The following is an 18,172-nucleotide window of genomic DNA, read 5'->3' as shown; positions in this document are numbered from 1 at the left end:
CTCTCCCCCAGCACTCCCTCCTCCTCCTCCTCTCTCTCTCTCTCCCTCCCCCCTCTCTCTCTCTCTCCCTCCCCCCTCCCTCTCTCTCCGCCCAGTCAGACCTCAGTCGTCTCTGTCCAGCAGCAGCAGATTTACACCAGCATTCACTTCAGGCACGTTTTAGCCAAACTGGCTGCATTTCGCCTCGCGCTCACCTGTGTGACAGGAAACAGCCGTGGACTCTCTGTGAGCGGACTTTACCTGCCGGATTCCAGCGTTTCGTGTGGTCTGAACTGGACTCAGGGATCCCTCACTGACTGTGGACAATGTGGATTATCAGCGTTTTTAAGCCCGAAGCGCGTCAAGGTTGTGACAGAACACCTGTGCTTACGTTTGCAGGTGAACACGTTTAAGTTTGCTCCAGTCAGTGAGATGATGGAGACTTTGGCTTTTTGTCTCTTTCCACCGACAATGACGAATTTTTAAACTTTAACACGCGACTTCTCCCGCAGCTCACTTTCAGAAGAAACCACCGTGAAAGGTTTTTTGTCATTTCAGATCGTTTTATCCGCAAAACTAATTAAGATTCAAACACATTTTCGCACATTTTCTTCATCCAGGGGAGCGAAAGGGACAATAAGAGGACAAAAACAGGACAAAAAAGGGACAAAAAGGGGTCTTTCGGAGTGACGGTGACGGCACACCGCGCGCTGCCAGGGAGGGCACGCGCCGGGCATGTTTGCGCGGGCATGGGTGGTTAGCTGGTTCACCATCACCGCCTCTTTCTTCTAAAATCACCAAAGTTCCACTCAACATGAAGAGGAGCGCAGACTCCCGCTGAGGTACAAAGTCACTTTCAGGAGTGCTATCATTCCTACAGGATGTATTGATTCACATTTGAGACGATAATCGACGTTTTGACTGCTGCACGTTTCTGTCCGGAGGGAATTGATGCTTTTAAGCAACATGGCTCTCCATTACAAGACTGGTGTTAATGTATGGAGGACTATTAGTGCCAGCAGAGATGGTATCTGTGAAGCAGAAATCTGAATATTCTGTGCTCATATTACAGCATGAATGACGATCACTTATCACGACCGGGAAAAAACAATTGTTTTATGTCAATAATGTCATAATGACAGGCAGTAGTAAAATCTTTTTCTTATGTAATTGCCGTAATAATGTGATACAACACAATCCTCTGTTACAGTTACGATTCATGCTGTAAAATGTTTACACACTAAAAACTATGGAAGCATTAGTGTGACGATGTGCTTACAGTAGGTCTGTCAAAATGAAAAGTAGTCCATTGATCCTAAACAATGGTCCATCACAGATAAAAGTCTGATTCGTAAATTGTCTGGGCTGATATATCTGCTGAGATAAGCACATATATAGTGTGTACATATATGGTATTGTTGGTGCATATGTTTGCTACCGGAAATGACAGTACAGAGATGCCAAAGATAATATAATTGTCAGTGGCCTCAAAATTCAATATTGGTCAGGCTCTGCCAAAGACCGTTCAATAATTGATGATTTAATGTTGTTGCAGGTTGAGTCTCATCTGTTGCGATGCACCATATTTAATGAGCTTGTCATACTTGTGTTTGTAAAGTCTTTATCTGCAGAGTAGCTGCCAACCGCAGTCATAAAGTCAAACATGCAACATTTGCAAAAATCTAAATGTGAAGTAACACTTGAAGAAATGTACTTCAATAGTTGCTTCCTAATTTCAACACCAGACAGTTTTCTGCGTGATGACAATGATTAGACTGATAATGAATCGCTCACGTCCCTGCAGATGTCCAGTTTTACACCTCCGTGTCAGTGGAAACAACATGACCTTTGGGTAATACAGCTTTGCTTGGTGACTTTTGACATAAAAAATTCGCCCCACTGACTCTTGCATGGCACTAGATGAAATGTAAAGGCTGTTAGGATACATGATTGGAATATTTAAATCAGTGGTTGATTTTGTCAGCATTAATTAGTTCAAAACAGACATTACGAAAACCTGCTCATCAGTCAGTTAACAACGCTGAATCTGTCATGAAAGCGTCAGTAAATCTGTCATCTCGTAGGTGGATTGTTAAAAATAATGTATTAGTATGAGGTGGGCAGGGCTGGCAGGAAAATTATCCTTTTGTTTCTTAGCGTTGGGGAGTTTTTCTCCCACGACTGAACGTGGCCTCAAACTCACTCAGGCCACTCAGGCTTGACTTGGACAAAATTATTACAGTGAATTTGACCATGACCACCAAAGCAGGTCACACAGTCCTGGCTATGTTATTAGATTTGAGTTATTGGAGGAAGGAAACATCATTCTTGTAGCTCAAATAACAGGACAGGACGTCACTTATGTTGCATGTTTTGTTAATGTCTCCCTTGTGTGTCTGCAGTTAAGGGGGATAAATTATTCAGCTGTGCTGAAGTGGACTACCTGCTGCTGCTGCTGAGGATGGCCTGTTGGATGGAGGGCACGATGCTCCTGCTGGTTCTGCTGGCTCTGCTCGACCCACAGCCGGTCACCGGGCGATCGACTCGGCACTTGAGACGTCAAACTCGAGGGCACCACGAACACCGGGCGCACCAGAACATCACGCTGGCCGTCATTTTACCTCAGAGCAACACAGATTACCCTTGGGCTTGGCCTCGCATTGGTCCCGCCTTAGAGCGGGCTGTCAAAACTGTCAACGCTGACCCCACCTTACTCCCTGACCACCACCTCACCTACGCTTTCAAGAACAGCGAAGACAAGGACGGCATCTGCTCCGAGTCGATCGCCCCCCTCATGGCTGTGGACCTTAAATTTGCATACGACCCGTGGGCATTCATCGGGCCGGGCTGCTCCTACACCTCATCCCCCGTTGGCCTCTTCACCACCCACTGGGATGTCCCCATGGTTACGGCGGGCGCCCCGGCCGTGGCGTTTTACGGTGGAGTCTACCCGTCCATCACCAACACGGGTCCCACCCACAAGAAGCTGGGGAAGTTCGCCCTGCGGATCTGTGAGCACTTTGGGTGGCGGGAGCACGTGATGCTCGTGTTCAGTGACAACAAGGTGGATGATCGGCCATGTTACTTTGCCGTGGAGGGTTTGTACACGGAGCTGAAGAGCATCAACATTACCCTCGTTGACAGAGTGTTCGAAGAGAACAAGCCGCCGGTCAACTACTCCCAGATCCTCTCCGAAATTCAGAGCGACGGCCGCGGTGAGTCAGCAGACAGCAGCTAAATGTTGCCTTATTTCAAATCTGCTTTTCCTGTGCTGTTTGTTTGTCTGCTGGTTAGTTTATCTCAAAGTTTTCTGACTGAGGCTGCGAATGATTTGGAGATTTTCACTGCATCTCACAAACAAAGAGCCGGAGTTTTCACTCGGTTCCTAGTCACCGAGAGCTGTCCTGGGACCTGAGTCAGGCTGGTTTCTAAGTATATTCAGTCTAACCAGATCTTGCAGGGTCTTGATGTATCACTGCAGATCTTTGGCCTATGTGCCAATATAACCCTTCTTCCCAGCAGACTGAATTGTTAAAGCAGGAAAATGTGCAGGTGGAAGTCATGAAGGTGGGTCAGTTCCATTCAGTGTCCCAGTATGCTGTTTCAGTTAGTTAGCATGCACAATACCAGGACCTGCATTATTAATATAGCAACCATCATTGATGTGACATTAATGGAGTGACAGAGAGGTTGATGGGAAACATAGGGTGAGGAGGAGGAAGATGATGTCACGGGTACTCTATGTGGTACGTGTCTTAATTACTCGGCCACCAAAGCTGACTGGTGTTGCTAATCATTGCTGCTGGTGAACTGATGGAGTGCGATGCTGCTGCCAGTGTGGGTGTTCTGTCTCTGTAGTTTCCTGTCATATAAGACACAGAAATCCTTTAATTTGAGAAACTGAAACCAGCAAATGTTTCAGCGGTTCTGTGTAACAAACCATCACACATCAGGTTAGATGAATACAAAACCACAAACTCACGTTTCTGCAGTCTTGAGCCTTTTGTTTGATCACTCAGTCATGTTCAGTGCTGTAACTGCAGCTTCAGGGTCGACGAAAGTTTTTTTTCACAGGATCTAAGACCTGGACTAGTTTCTTGTCAAGTCAAGTTTATGAAGGGGAAAACCACAGTTGCATGAATGTGACTGGATGTTCTGGAGTCGTCTGGTTGCTGCACAGATGCATCAATAAGCCAGTGATACAGAGACAGCTGACGCTGTTCATTGAACAGATCAATAAGCTGTTTACCGATGAAGCCTTTGTTAAGCTTGTTATTGTTGTGTGTGAATTTACTGCCGGTAAATGGAATCAATTTGCTCCTTTTGTCTCATCTTTTCAGCGTTTCCAGTAATCGGTTCTAGAAGGAAAATATTCCTTCAGGTACAAACTGTGGGAGGCAGGACAGCGTCTTCCAGCTCGTCTGCATCAATCAAACTAACAGCTGTGTTTCATAATTATACTCTGACGTGTTTTGATGGAAGTCAGAATTCAGTCTGATTTTCTCTTCAGTTGTTCGCTGCAGAGTCCAGGCTGCAGGAATTATCCTCAGCGCAGATAGAAACACAGAGCAAACTGCAGAGTGACAGAGTGAGAGCAGGAGGCGAGAGGTCAAAGGTCAGCGGAGCCGACCGTCTCAGAAACGCTCTCTTGAATTACCTGCATGTAACCACAGCTTGACGAACACACGGATATGAAGGACAGAGTGAATATGCAGGAGAAGCTCTTTGGTATATTTACATCCAGGACACAAACAGCAGCCACACGCTGGTAAAATGTACAAACTGATCGATCAGCTTCACTCACCAGCCAAAAAACCCAAAAAACTACATCTATTGAGCGGCTGGTAAAGTCTGAGCAGACAGATGCATCCTGCGTCTATGCTGAAATTATTTTCTTAAAACAAAAACCCCTTGAACTTAGTTTTCACCTTAAATGTCCCAACTTGGCCACCGTGAAGTTCCTCCTGCGTCGTAAAGGCTCATACCTGAGGTTAGCTTCCTCTGGGGACAATGGCCGCCAACAGCGAAGGTCGTCCTTCAGATCACTCCTGACTTCAACATGAAGCTTTCTGTGAACACAGATATGTGGAATCTTTACGTTTCTCCTCTACGGATCTGTTGAAACTTTACGTTTCAGATTTCAGTTTTATGTTGTGACAGTGCTGTGGTTCAGGTCTGGTCAGGTCCCGGTTTGGCTTGAAACACCCGCGTTTGTCAGCACGGCTGGAAAATGTCCCAGCATCTCATTCAAAGTACTCGTGTCGCAGCAGAAACCGTGTGATGTTTAGAGATTTTAGCCAGTTTTTTGAAAGCGTTCAGGGCATCTTCTGCATCATTTTGCTAAATATTTCTAAAATTCTGTAAACTTTTCCTCAAACCTTGAGGTCTTGAATGAGTCTAGATCATGGAATAGAGATCCTTCATTCTTTCTGCAGTATTTCTGGAAAGCTGTGGCTGAACACCTGGTTGTCAAGTTAAAAATAAACGAAGAGGTTGTTCAGTTCCTGAAAAGCTGTCGTTCAGGAGATACGAGGTTCTCACCCAGCAGATACAGCCCAAATCACACAGCATGTCAGGCTCTATCTTATCTGATCGCGTCCATATATCGTAATAAATGCACCAGCTTCTTCTTATCTCGTCATGTGCACAGTATAATCCCTCTTTCACAACCACAGTGCACACACACACACACACACACACGCACACACACACACACACACACACACACACGCACACACACGCACACACACACACACACACACACACACACACACACACACGCACACACACACACACACACACGCACACACACACACACACACACACACACACACACGCACACACACACACACACACGCACACACACACACACACACGCACACACGCACACACGCACACGCACGCACACACACACACGCACGCACACACGCACACACACGCACACACACACACACACACACACACACACACACGCACACACACACACACAGAGCACACAGCAGTGTGTTTTGAACGTTTTGTTCTTGATTCAGCTGCAGATATTCTGAGCTCCTGTGAACAGACTTTGCTCGTCACGGTTCCTATCGTTCGTCCATCTCTCCTGTGTGATCTGTGCCTCGTTCGCCGGGCAGCGCGGCGAGTTAACCCGGACATTAGCTCCCGATCCTCGCCTCAGGGCGTCATCGCCGCCGCAGCAGCAGCCAGAAATATGAGCCGAATCGATGCGTCCATGGCCCAGACGGCAGCTCGGTGCTGTAAATGGCTCTGCCCCGAGGACACAGTGGAAAAGCCTGCATCAGTGAGTGATGCAGCAGATTTCCAGAGTGGAGAGGGTGCAGCTGATGGAGGGTTTTCATTAAGAGGCTGAAACCCAAAAAATCATCCGGAAAGTAAACAGAGGGATGTTATATGAAGTCATGATTACAAACAGTGAGACGGAAAATGCTGAAATTATTAGTGGAATCATCAGTCAAAGTTAATCTGCAACTAGTTTGAAAATCAGTTAATTGTTGAATCTTTTCAAGCAAAAATGATGAAGATTCTCTAACTGGAGCTTCTCATTCCTGAAGATGTGCTGCTTTTGTTTGTCTAATGTGATAAAAACTGAGTAATAATAAACTGAATATCTTTGGGTGTTGGACAGAACGAGACATTTCATGGCACCACCTTGGACTTCAGGAGATTATAGCAGGCTTTCTGACATTTCATACGTCGACCCCTGTGGATTAATTATGAAAGAAATTATTTGCAGCCATAAAAATGTTTAAAATGTTTCTTGACCTTTAACTCTGAAATCTTTCTAAGTTAAAAATGCTGCTAAAAGCAAGCCGTAGTAACGATGAAAACCTCGAAAGAAATGACGTTGGATCACAATTTGTGGAATTCAGAAATCGTGTGTAGTGTGTGATGAGTTGATATTTAACCAAAGGAAAACAAAGGGACTTAAACGCGGTGAAAGCACGAGAGAAATCATTTATTAAGGGCAAATTGACTTTGAGACAAAGCAACCCGGCGCCTGACTGCTTTCAGCTCTGCTGGATGGAGCTTCAGTGGTGAAATCAGTCCTGAAACTGAGCTTAAGTTCTGTACAAGAGTCCTAAATTCACCTCCCAGGCTGCTGCTTCCTCTATCTGTGGAGGTATATCACTCTGTAAACCAGTCGAGAGCACAAGCAAACACACCGGCTCTCAAGCAGCTCCCAAAGAGTTTCCCTGTCCGGTTCCCACAGAGGCATAAAACCTCCCGACAGGGCATTTATTAACAGAGGTCAGGAACCCGCCTTATATGGAAAGTACAGTCGGCCTATCAGATCTGTAGGTATTTCCTGCCAAACACGCTCGGGCTAATTTTACCTTGCGTCTCTGCCTTTTGTCGCCTTAATCAAACATGTAGTGTCTCTGAAGGCTGCTCGGAAAGAGCACGACAATATAATAAGTATCAGTAAATGGATTTAAGGAGGTTTGTACCAATAGATGAAATGAAGGCGTCACTCTCTTATTCACGTATTCACTCTCAACAGTAAGCAATAAATTATCGCTCCAAATGCTCATTTTGCTTCTAAGCTGACAGGTGAAGTGATGCCGATGTGATGAAGCACTCAGTATGAGTAGAGGTGCAGTGTCAGCGTGGACGTTCTGAAGGTGACACACAGTCTGTAGTAAATCATTTCTATATGCTCAACAGTGAATGTGGAGTTATTTTGGAAAGCTAAAGAGTGTCTTTCAAAGTGTGGATATGTGTTAAAGCAGAAGTCTTCTCTCCTGAAATTCCTCAGATACAAACGATGATGAAGACTCAGGTGTTTCAGATGCAGGTGTCTAATGATGACTCCTGACTCCAGACACATGCTGTGCACTGATGAGGACGACATGTCCGCCGCGGCGCCACGCGTCCTTTCTAATCAGCTGACCACTGACCACAGAAGGCGCATCAGGCTGCTCGTTTAGGTAAAACCTGCAAAGAACTGTGTGGAAATACAGTCATGACGGACATGACGGCAGCGCAGGTGGATGAATGTGTGACACTGAACGTGTAAGATTGGTATTAAGATAAGATAAAACTTTATTGATCCCAAAACTGAAAATAGTTCAAATTTAGTTTTCACGAGGACATGTACCCAGTGTCCAGGGTGATGGTCCTGTGTTTGACACATTCATCCACCACAGCCTCCGTCCCAGGTGGACTCTGTCACCTGCCGTCCTCAAGCCCTCACATCGAGGCGACGAGTTCGAGCCAATCACAGCACAGTAGGCGGGACCAGTCGTAAGACTTGGGAAGGAAATACCACGTGTAGTATTATGAGAGCTACTTCCTAGTTGAACTTTGACCCACCTGACTGAGACTTCACAGACGACAGGTGAGACAGATAGAAGAGCTTCAGACAGTCAGGTTAAACCTTTGTTCTCAAAGCTGTCCTATGGACTCATGGTTTCTGAGGACTTCCATCCTCCAATAAAGTGGAGAAATAAATGTCCTCTTAAGAACAGGACAGTGCCACTTTGGTCCGGACTGAGAGTGAAAACCTCTTCACAACCGACGGATCTCCATCAGAGAACACACAGAACACAGAACACAGAACACAGAACACATTCTACATCTGTAGAACGCTGCCAAAGTGGACAAACAGCAGAAACGCTGTGGGACTTTTTCCAGGCAGGCAGAACGGCTGATCCATATTCAGACTGGTTTGTGTCTCATTAATGCGCCGCCATATGTTCCAGGGAAAACATTTCCACACACACACACTCTCACACACACACACACACACACACACACACACTCACACACACACACACAGACACACACACACACACACACACACACACTCACACACACACACACACACACACACACACACACACACACTCTCACACACACACACACACACACACACAGACACACACACACACACACACACACACAGCCGGAGAGCGTAGACTTCATCACCTCTCGGCCCTCAGTGACACTCTGTCAGCATCATGTGCTCAGAGGTGAATGCTGACACCAGACATCACTTCAGGAGATGTAAGAGCAGCGGATGCACATTATTTCACAAAAGAAGGAGTTTTATCAGACGAGTTCACCGACAGCAGTTCGTGTGTTTGTGCTTCAGCGTCATGCTTATCCCGAGTGTGTTTTCACTGCCTCTGAGTCCGTTTCCTCAGCAGTTGCACGGCAGTTAAGCCTAAACGCTGTCGTTTTATGTAGAAAAAGCAGTTTTAGTCGCGCCCACATCTCCTGGATGAAATAAGGTGAAGTGAACGCTGTGTGGGACCTTTGTGTCCTCTTGTCCAGCGGCATCCACAGTGAGTCAGCAGGTTTGGATTCAGTCCATGTTCATTCATGTTTTCATAGACCCTCCTCTGCCTGCTGCAACAACAGAGATGTCCTTTAAAGCTGTGATGGACAGGTTCTGGGGAGAACTATGACCATACTTAACCAATTAATCTTTGAACACGCAGCACTACTGCCAATACTTTTGATTTGTTGACAGGCAGCGTGATGCATTGACATGATTTAAGCGGCTACACATGTTGCATTCAGGGACCACTTGGAAGAATGTGTTAGTCTACCATTATTTTCTTTTATCGCTTTTTGTATTCATCATCTGTGTGTTAAGTAAAGCTGTAGTCAGGATGTGGTTAGCCTAGCTTAGCATAAAGACTTGGAGCAGAGGGAACCAGCTAGCCTGGCCCTGACCAACGCTCAACACTACACCTATCAACACCTCACATGATCTTGCTGTATCTGGTTTGTTAAGTCTGTGTACCAGAAATGTAAAAGCAGTTCATTGTTTCAGAGAGAACTGGAACATTTTGTGTGCTGGAACGTTTTCTTGATCAACACCAGCTGGTTGTCGTGATTGTCTGCAGCTTCTTGAAGTCTTGTTATCGCAGTGAGGCTGCCAGGTCTGGCACCATCATGGCTGTACAGAGAAGCAAAACCTGAGCCCACAGGCAGAATCTGGCAACCTGTGCCATGTTTCTGGAGACACTGAGCGGCCGGTGCAGACAATAAACACACAGACAATAATTCAAACTTTCCGACTGTGCCTTTGAGTGGAGGAATCAGAGCTGCTGCTCTGAGAGGCTTTCTGTGATTGAACAGCCCTCTGGGTGATTGAGGACTCTGGCCTCTCGGCGCCCGCTGTCTTTTAAGGTCAACAACAGCCCGACCAATTAGGACAAGAGGGCGAGAGAGACGTCGTGACTTTTCAGAGCTTGATTGCTCTCGTGGACGGACAGACAGCCTCGTGTAGAGAAAACAGACAAAGCACTCTGAACGTCGACAGGAGAAAGTAATTAGAGGTTCCAGTGTGCTGGTGTTCCTCCAGAGACCGAGAGAAGTTCATTGTTCACAGGACTGCTTCTCCTCCGCTCTGCGTCTTAAACTAATCAGCTCTGCCCTCATTAACTGAAGCCAAGCTGCTCTTTGGTTAGCGTTTCACAGCGAACGGATGCTAATTAAGGATGGATAGCTCAATGACTGTGTAACAGCTCACCGGAGACCGTGAGAGCGCCGAAGCGTTTGCAGCAACACGTAACTGCTGATTCTCATTTGGTGCGACTGAATGTAATGAAAGCTCTCATCTCAGCATCGTCAGTGTTACCAGCAAGCAGCGACTTGAAGAGGATCTGTGACGAGAGCTTTGCTAACATATCAGCCATAACAACTTTGATCGCTGGTCATATTGTTGATGTCAAAGCTGTGTGTCTCAGCTTGTTCTGAAGGTCTTATGCCTCTAGTGGTGATGAAGTCTCTGAATGATCAAAAATAACTAAACAAATCCCCACCTTAAGTTACTGGAGCTCAGAGCGATGTCTCTAAAGGTTTTATGAGTTATTCTGACCGAGGTAGGACAGTGTAGACCGTGCAATGGTAGAAATGTCTCCAGGGGTAGACATTAATACACAAAGACATCTGCACCGCTACGCTGCTAACACAGTGAGCTAACACACACACACACACACACACACACACACACACACACACACACTAACACACACAGACAGTGTCTGTACTGCTGCGCTGCTAACACAGTGAGCTAACACACACACACACACACACACACACACACACACACACACAGACAGTGTCTGTACTGCTGCGCTGCTAACACAGTGAGCTAACACACACACACACACACACACACACACACACACACACACACACACACACAGACAGTGTCTGTACTGCTGCGCTGCTAACACAGTGAGCTAACACACACACACACACACACACACACACACACACACACAGACAGTGTCTGTACTGCTGCGCTGCTAACACAGTGAGCTAACACACACACACACACACACACACACACACACACACACAGACAGTGTCTGTACTGCTGCGCTGCTAACACAGCTCCAAATGAAAGAAGAAAGAGCTGAAATGTGATGAACCTTACAGAACGAGCTCTGCACCGTGACCTCTACCAACAGATTTTCTTTGGAAGTGTTGTGTTTTAAGCCGTCTTGCTGTTCTGTGGGTTTAAGGAAGTTCATGTTTGGGTTCCAGACTTAAATGCCTTCATTAGCCAGCTCTAATTACCAGGAAATGGTTTCAGTGCACGTCCACAGACACGGACAGGACTGCGACACGCAGTGTAACCTGTGGGCCGTGTGCAGCCTCAGTGGGACCCCTGCCCCTCTTCAGTGCCCGTGACTGAAAGCTTGATTTTTCTTGGTGGCCTGAGCACAAATCTAAAGACATTTTAACAATTGATCAAACCAGCTGAAAAGTGAGTTTTTCTCATTTTTTCTTTTTGTGTTAGTCACACAAACCATACGTTCCACATAAGTCAAAGTAGCACAGAGCCTCTGTGCAGCAGGTGAAGACGGTCACTGAAGGAGCCGTGAGTTTCGGGGCTTCGATGTTTTCAGGAAGTATATCTGTTTTCATCTCGTTACGTTCGTCCGCCTTCTGCTTTCCAATCGCGCGGAAACGAGCTCTGGACTCAGACCCAGCAGCTTGGCAGCCTCTCCGGGTTTATCTGCTGCTGCTAAAACGCTGTATAATGTGCTGGTCTCAGCGCAGCAGAAATCTATCCATCACTGTCCCGGTGCTGGCGCTCTGCTCTCTATCCGAGAAGACCGTGCTGGTTCAGGTCCAGACAGTTTCAGCCAGTCAGGAACATCTGATGCAGCTCCAGTAATGCAGATTAATGTGTTTCGGTGTATTTCCTGGCATCAGTTTGTGTTAACAGAAAGGTTTCAGGATGTGTTTTTATTCTTGATCACCAACCAGACCTCATTCAACGTGGAAGGGAGCCGATTCAAATGACCTATTGATCGCAAGCTGCAGCTCAGAGGAAAGCGTCTTTATGTCCCAAGTAATCGTTAATCATTGACCGGCCAGAGGATTCAGAGTCTAAATTTATTTTAGCCAGAAGGTCAGAAGCTGCTGTTTTAGCTAATGCTGTTCCATACAGAGCTCCTCTGTGTGTGGATTACAGCCAGTCAATTGAAAACAGCTTTGTTTTCAGTTAGCAAGCTTGCTCATACTGCTAGCTTTGATAACTTCATGTACCGTGACGCTGCAGCTTTACTCTGCCAGTTTGAGTCCGAGGAGGAGCTCTTGTCTCCTAATGAGATGAAAGTAATGAGGAAACATGAGGGAGTGTTTACACAGAGTGAAACCAAAACCTCACAAACAAGAAGACTGAAAGTTACTCGACTGCTGAGCCATGAGAGTGGACACAAAGGTCCTCTGATTCCTCCTCCAGACATTTTTAGGAAGATCTCAGCTGAACAGGTGGAAAGGAGACAGCGAATGTCCTCGATATGAAGGAGAGCATCATGTTCTGTAACGTGACCTGAATCCTAACACACTAAACTTCTTAACCTCTGATAGTGACGGAGGGTTTGACCCCCCCTCAGCTGCAGTGTGCACCAAAGTGGAAAATATTCACTGTCACTCGTGAAATATGTCACTTGTTTTCCTGCAGTATTAACTTCAGTGTGATGGATGTTTCTGTGGTTCTAGGAATTGATTTTTTCAGTATTTAACAGACTGTCTTCTAGTAATCTAAAGCTAATAAGCGCTGGGACGCGGGACGCCCACTCTGGTCCAGTGTGCTGAGTTTCATATGTCCAATTATCTTTGATTCCCTCTAAGGGGAAAAAGATTGCTGGTGAACATAATTCAGGCACCAGTTACTTTTTCTTGAAAGATATTTGTCAAAGCAGATTAGAAGCATAGGAGAATATATCCTGGGAGAGCCGCGGACCAGGACCTGAGGGGACCAGGACCTGAGGGGACCAGGACCTGAGGGCCGACACCCAGCGCATGAATAAATGATAACCCCTGCATGAGTCTTCATGACATGAATTATTGAGTTACGTGTGTGTCATAGACGTCGGTGGCACGTGTGGTTCTTGTAGCTCATAAAGAAACATGTAGAAACTTGAACTCACAGCTGGTCCGGGCTTATCTAACCAGCAGCAGCAGCAGCAGCAGCAGCAGCAGCAGCACATTAGCAGGGCTGGAGTCGTGTGTGTTTGGCTGTCGCTGATTGGCTGATTGCCACTTTGCCAGAAGCTCAAACACACACTGAGCTTTGGTCCAGCTGATGGCTGAGCGCAGAGGCGGACATCTCAAAGCCGTTTGTCCTGTTAAACTTCCACATCCTGTTTCATTTGTAAACAAAGCACAGCAGAACGTTTCAGTCTCAGAGCCGTTCCTCAGCCCTTTCAAGCCTCCTCTTCACACTAGGTGCTTTTTTCATGAGGCGACTTGATGCCAACCATGACTCATTTCAGCCGCCATGTGTCCCTGTGGCTGATGTTAGCTAATACAGATTCACTTTCCAGATGTTTGTTATCCTGTAACCAGCTGTTGATAGTGCAGACACTGGGCTCTCTGGTTTTCATCTGGACGCAGACGTGTTTATCAAACTGTGACCACCTCGAGTACCTGCTGGTCAGTGTCAGCCCTGTGAGAGGCTGCAGACCTGTCCAGGCGTGACCTGCCTTAACTTAATCAAACCTGTGGAACCAGTCGCAGCGATGCTGCCTTCAGCCTTTTCTGTATCTGTGTATCAGTACAGTCCTTCAGACTTCAGTGTATTTTGGAGTCAGTGTTAGCTGCTAACGCTGTTCGTGCTGATGTTACCTGTAACACACGTGTTACCTTGTGAAATGAGTTTTTGTTTGTGGTGTTTTTCATGGCGGTGTTTTGTTTTTCAAGCTGCAGCTCGTGAAGGTGGAGCTGATGTTACTGCACAGCATCTTAATCTGAAAAAGCACATCATCATTTCTTTGTTTATTCCAGTCTGAATTGGTAATCTGAGTCTGCAAAGTAACGAGTAAAGCTTTAAATGTCGTGGAGTAAAAAGTACAAGAGGAAGTAGAAAGTACCTGAAAATTGTGCTTCAGTATAGTACTTGAGTAAATGTTTGGAAAGCCATCCAATCGACAGCAGGTAAGGAGCACAATGAATTCATATTTAGGAATTACAACAATGTCTAGAAGTTAAACTGAGCATTTTTTTAATGTCGGCAGCAGGTAGACGCCCAGCGGCACCATAAGTCTCACAGGTGTTGGACTCTAATCCTTCTGGTCCGTCAGCTTGTACTGAAGCTCCCACAGTGGTCGTTGTCATGTGTCCGCTGTCCTCAGGCTGTAACCTGTGCTGATGGTGGCAGCACGTGAAGAATGAGGCTGCTCAGTAATCACAGATAAGACGCTTTGGCTGATGGAGGCGTTAAATCACAGCGGGAACAAAGAGAGGAGCGACGCCTCTGGATGATCATCAGGTGTAATTACAAACTCGTCAAAGCATCAGGCTGTGTGTTTGTGTCCGTTCAGCCTCGGAGGAAAAGAGCTGTCGAAGAGACGATAGAGTGATGATCAAGATGAAGCGATGGCTTTCATTTCAAACGTTTCACTGTAAGATCTCAGACACTGAACCATGAACGGACATCAAGAAGAGAAGTCCAGCTGGAGCTGAGCGACAGCAGCGTCCTGCCAACGAGCAAGTCTGTAAATAACAGCATAACCTGCACTGAGAGGACGATGATTTGAAGCTGCTGCTGATGAAAAGTGGAAAATGATTAGTTTTTTAAACAAGGATTGTGTCCTGAGGGGAAACACATCTCAAAGGATCAGACGCAGACGGACTGACAGGAGGAACGCCTTCATGATTTGTGACTGATGATGATGCTGCCTTCACGTCAGCAGGTATTCTGTTCATAATGAGGCATCAACGGCGCCGAGTGTCACCGTCTTTGTGGAGCCGTGAAGTGGTCGTCACCTCACCTGTCCGTGGCTCTGACACCGTCAGCAGCTCAGGTGTCACAGTTCAGGCCTACAGCTGCCTTCCATTAAAATGTGCTTAGGGTGAGCTCATGACCACCTGAGCAGAATCCCTGTTTTTAACGGGCTGATCAGCGTTAAGTAAAGCTGACAAGTTTAATCAGGTTAATCAGGTTTGAAGAATCAAACATCACAGCGACACATTTAGGTCAGGGTTGACATCCAGTCCTGTGAAGGACTTTTAGACCTTCATGTCTGAAATCAAACTAACAGAAAGTTGTCTGAATAAATAAAATATGAAACAGTCAAACCCTTGAACAGTGTGTTGTGGGGGTGTCGGCCGCTCTTTGACTTGTGGCCTCAGCTTTTCTAAAATCCTGGCTCCGGCCCTGAAGGTGTCCTTTCCAAAGCCTTTGGTTTACATGGAGTTTGGGGAACGTGATCAGGCCTCAAACATCTGCTGATATCACGCCCCCCTGCCCGGCGGATACCCACCTCCCCGCACAGGAGCGGGTGATGTCACCGCCTCATCTCCTGTCGTCGTGGCGGCGAAGCGGGCAGTCAATCATCCTGAACAAATCTGCCCTCAAGGCCGTGCTTCAGCCCTCTTTTCCTCTTCCTCGCTGCTTTTCCTGTCCATCTGGCAGTAGTTAAAGATTAATATGCTGGAATCTCAGAGCCGAGGAGCCGGAGAAGACGGCAGAGACGAGAGGGATGCGTTGAGAGCAGCGACATCGAACTGGACCTCAAACATTCGCTCAGCAGTTCAGTGCGTTCAGACTGGCATGGTTAGCTTAGCTTAGCATAGTGCAGAGACTGGCAGCAGGGGGAAACAGCTGGTCTGACTGCCCAGTTCAGAAACACTGACAAAGACTTGTAAAGATTAGTGATTAACACGTTGAATCTGTACATGAACAGAAATGTAAAAACAGCTGTTTGTGGTTCAGGAGGAAACTATGTGCTGCAGCTTCTTGATGAAGAGCAGTCGGTCCACAGTGCTTCTGTGCAGCGTATACACACAGTCGATGAGCACAGGTTTGGTTTCTTTTTTCTCAGTACGAACACAGTGGTGTCAAACCTGGCAACCTCACTGTGACAGCGAGACTTCAGGAAGCTGCACCGATGGTCGTTTGACAGGAAACACGTCCAGCACCTTCTGACAGGACGTGAGCCTGGTGACATATGACACGGTGAGGTTTAATATGTAGTTTTCTTCTGTAACAACAAACAGAGGTACTTTGGAATGAAGCCCAATCAGATGAGTAAGAAACTTCTTCGTTAACCTCCCAGCATCCTCTTCGGCACAAGACAAAAATAAATAAATGTATTCATCTTATCGGTACCTGATAATATGTCCAGTGTAGTATTTTATTAATACAAGCTTGAGAATTGGCCTCCTCCGTCCTGTTTGGTCTCTCTGTGACTGGGCTGGGCTCATATCTCATGAGCTGAGGTAGAAATGAGGCCAGAGATGGAGCTGGGGGGCTGCAGGGCTGTTGTTCTGGGGGGCCGTGACCTCGCTCGGCAGGAGGGCCCTCTGCGACTCTGAAGGGAGCCTAAAGCAGATGACAGCGCTCTGTTGTGTCAGAGCTCGCTGTTCCACTTTACGATCTGTCCCCCACGTCTTCAGCCTCAGCCAATTACGTCCCCCGGCGGGAAACGTCTGACCGGGGCGAGAAGCCACGTGGACCGTACACTCACCGTGTGACGTACGTATCGAGCCAGGTCAGACCCATCCAGGTACCACAGCGCTGACCTGAGACTAACCTCTTTCTGTCCTGAAGTTGTGGCTGTTAATTGCAGCATGTTGGACAGAAACCTGTTCCTCTTTAAGTCTGCACACACTCTCTCCCACCGATGCCTTCTTCTCATCTTGTTAAACTGCTGCTCTGAGGATCTTTGTCTCTCTTCTGCCCTTTCAGTTGTCAGTCTGGTCAAACAGCGTTTTTTCTTTTTTCCAATCCCTTCATACAAAATAACATCTGTTTGTAAAAAGGACTTTCAACAAACTAAAAGCACGAAGCACCATTAAAAGGGGAGTCGAGCTCTCGGCCCTCTGACCGTTGGTGTGTTTGAGTGAGCCTTGGCGGCAGGTGATTCCACAGCTCTTAAGCGGTCGTTAATTCAGCATGATTGCACGGTTCAAGCTGCTGCATTCATGTTTCATTATGACCAAATAAAGGAAAGGAATGCTAAGAAATCCCATAATGACACCTGCACCGTCTGCCACGTCCAGTCTCCAGTGGCCACTTCTGATGAACCCAAACTCGACAGCTCTGCTTGCAAAACATGTCTTTATTAGGCAGATTTCTTCTTCTGTGTATGTGTTTTGGGGTTTTAGCCGTAATTGGACAGAACAGCTGTAGAGAGACAGGAATGAGAGGACGACACGCAGCGAAGGGCCCCTGGTTGGATCAAGCCCGGGCCCCTGCTGAGGCCTCTGTAGGAGGGCCACACGCTCCACCAGGTGAGCTATCAGGGCGCCACCTATTTCTGTGGTTTAACACAACATGATCAGTCATCTGGAGGCATGTTTGTGTCTGATGAGTCTAAGTCTGATATTCACTCCCTTTCAGCTGGTTTTGGTTTCTGAGGGAGATACAGAGCCGCTAAATGCTCCACCAGCAGGCTAGTTGTGAAGTTCAGTGTCATGCTAACAGAGCCTGTGAGCTTGTATTATGAAAGATGCATATAAAATATCATCTGTCGAGATCACTGAGATTCACACTCACATGCATCCAGTCGAGCCGCTTTGCAGATAAAAATCAGCCAAAAATCAAAAGTCAGCCGGCGAGCACAAAATGAACTTTCTGACCCTCCTGCCAACTGATGCTGAACCAGAAGATCATGATGGCGGAGCCTCCTTTAAAAACTTTAAAAACACAGTTCAGTGATGAGCTGAACTTCAGCTGTGGATTCCTTCTATCATCTCG

General features: G+C 46.8%; 1 protein-coding gene across 1 annotated transcript in view; it reads left to right on the top strand.

The window, feature by feature from the left end:
* Window positions 1–227: 227 nt before the first annotated feature.
* The window catches only part of LOC143325040 (atrial natriuretic peptide receptor 1-like), a 55,579-nt gene continuing 37,634 nt past the window's right edge, over window positions 228–18,172 (top strand). The window contains exons 1-2 of the mRNA XM_076737919.1: window positions 228–821; window positions 2,382–3,194. Of these exons, the coding sequence (XP_076594034.1) occupies window positions 2,441–3,194 (754 nt within the window). The 5' untranslated portion in view covers window positions 228–821; window positions 2,382–2,440. The remainder of the gene's footprint in view (window positions 822–2,381; window positions 3,195–18,172) is intronic.

This window comes from Chaetodon auriga, chromosome 8, assembly GCF_051107435.1.
Source record: "Chaetodon auriga isolate fChaAug3 chromosome 8, fChaAug3.hap1, whole genome shotgun sequence".
Lineage (NCBI taxonomy): Eukaryota > Metazoa > Chordata > Actinopteri > Chaetodontiformes > Chaetodontidae > Chaetodon > Chaetodon auriga.
Note: the sequence above shows the minus strand (reverse complement) of the source record. Positions and strands in the feature narration are given on the sequence as shown.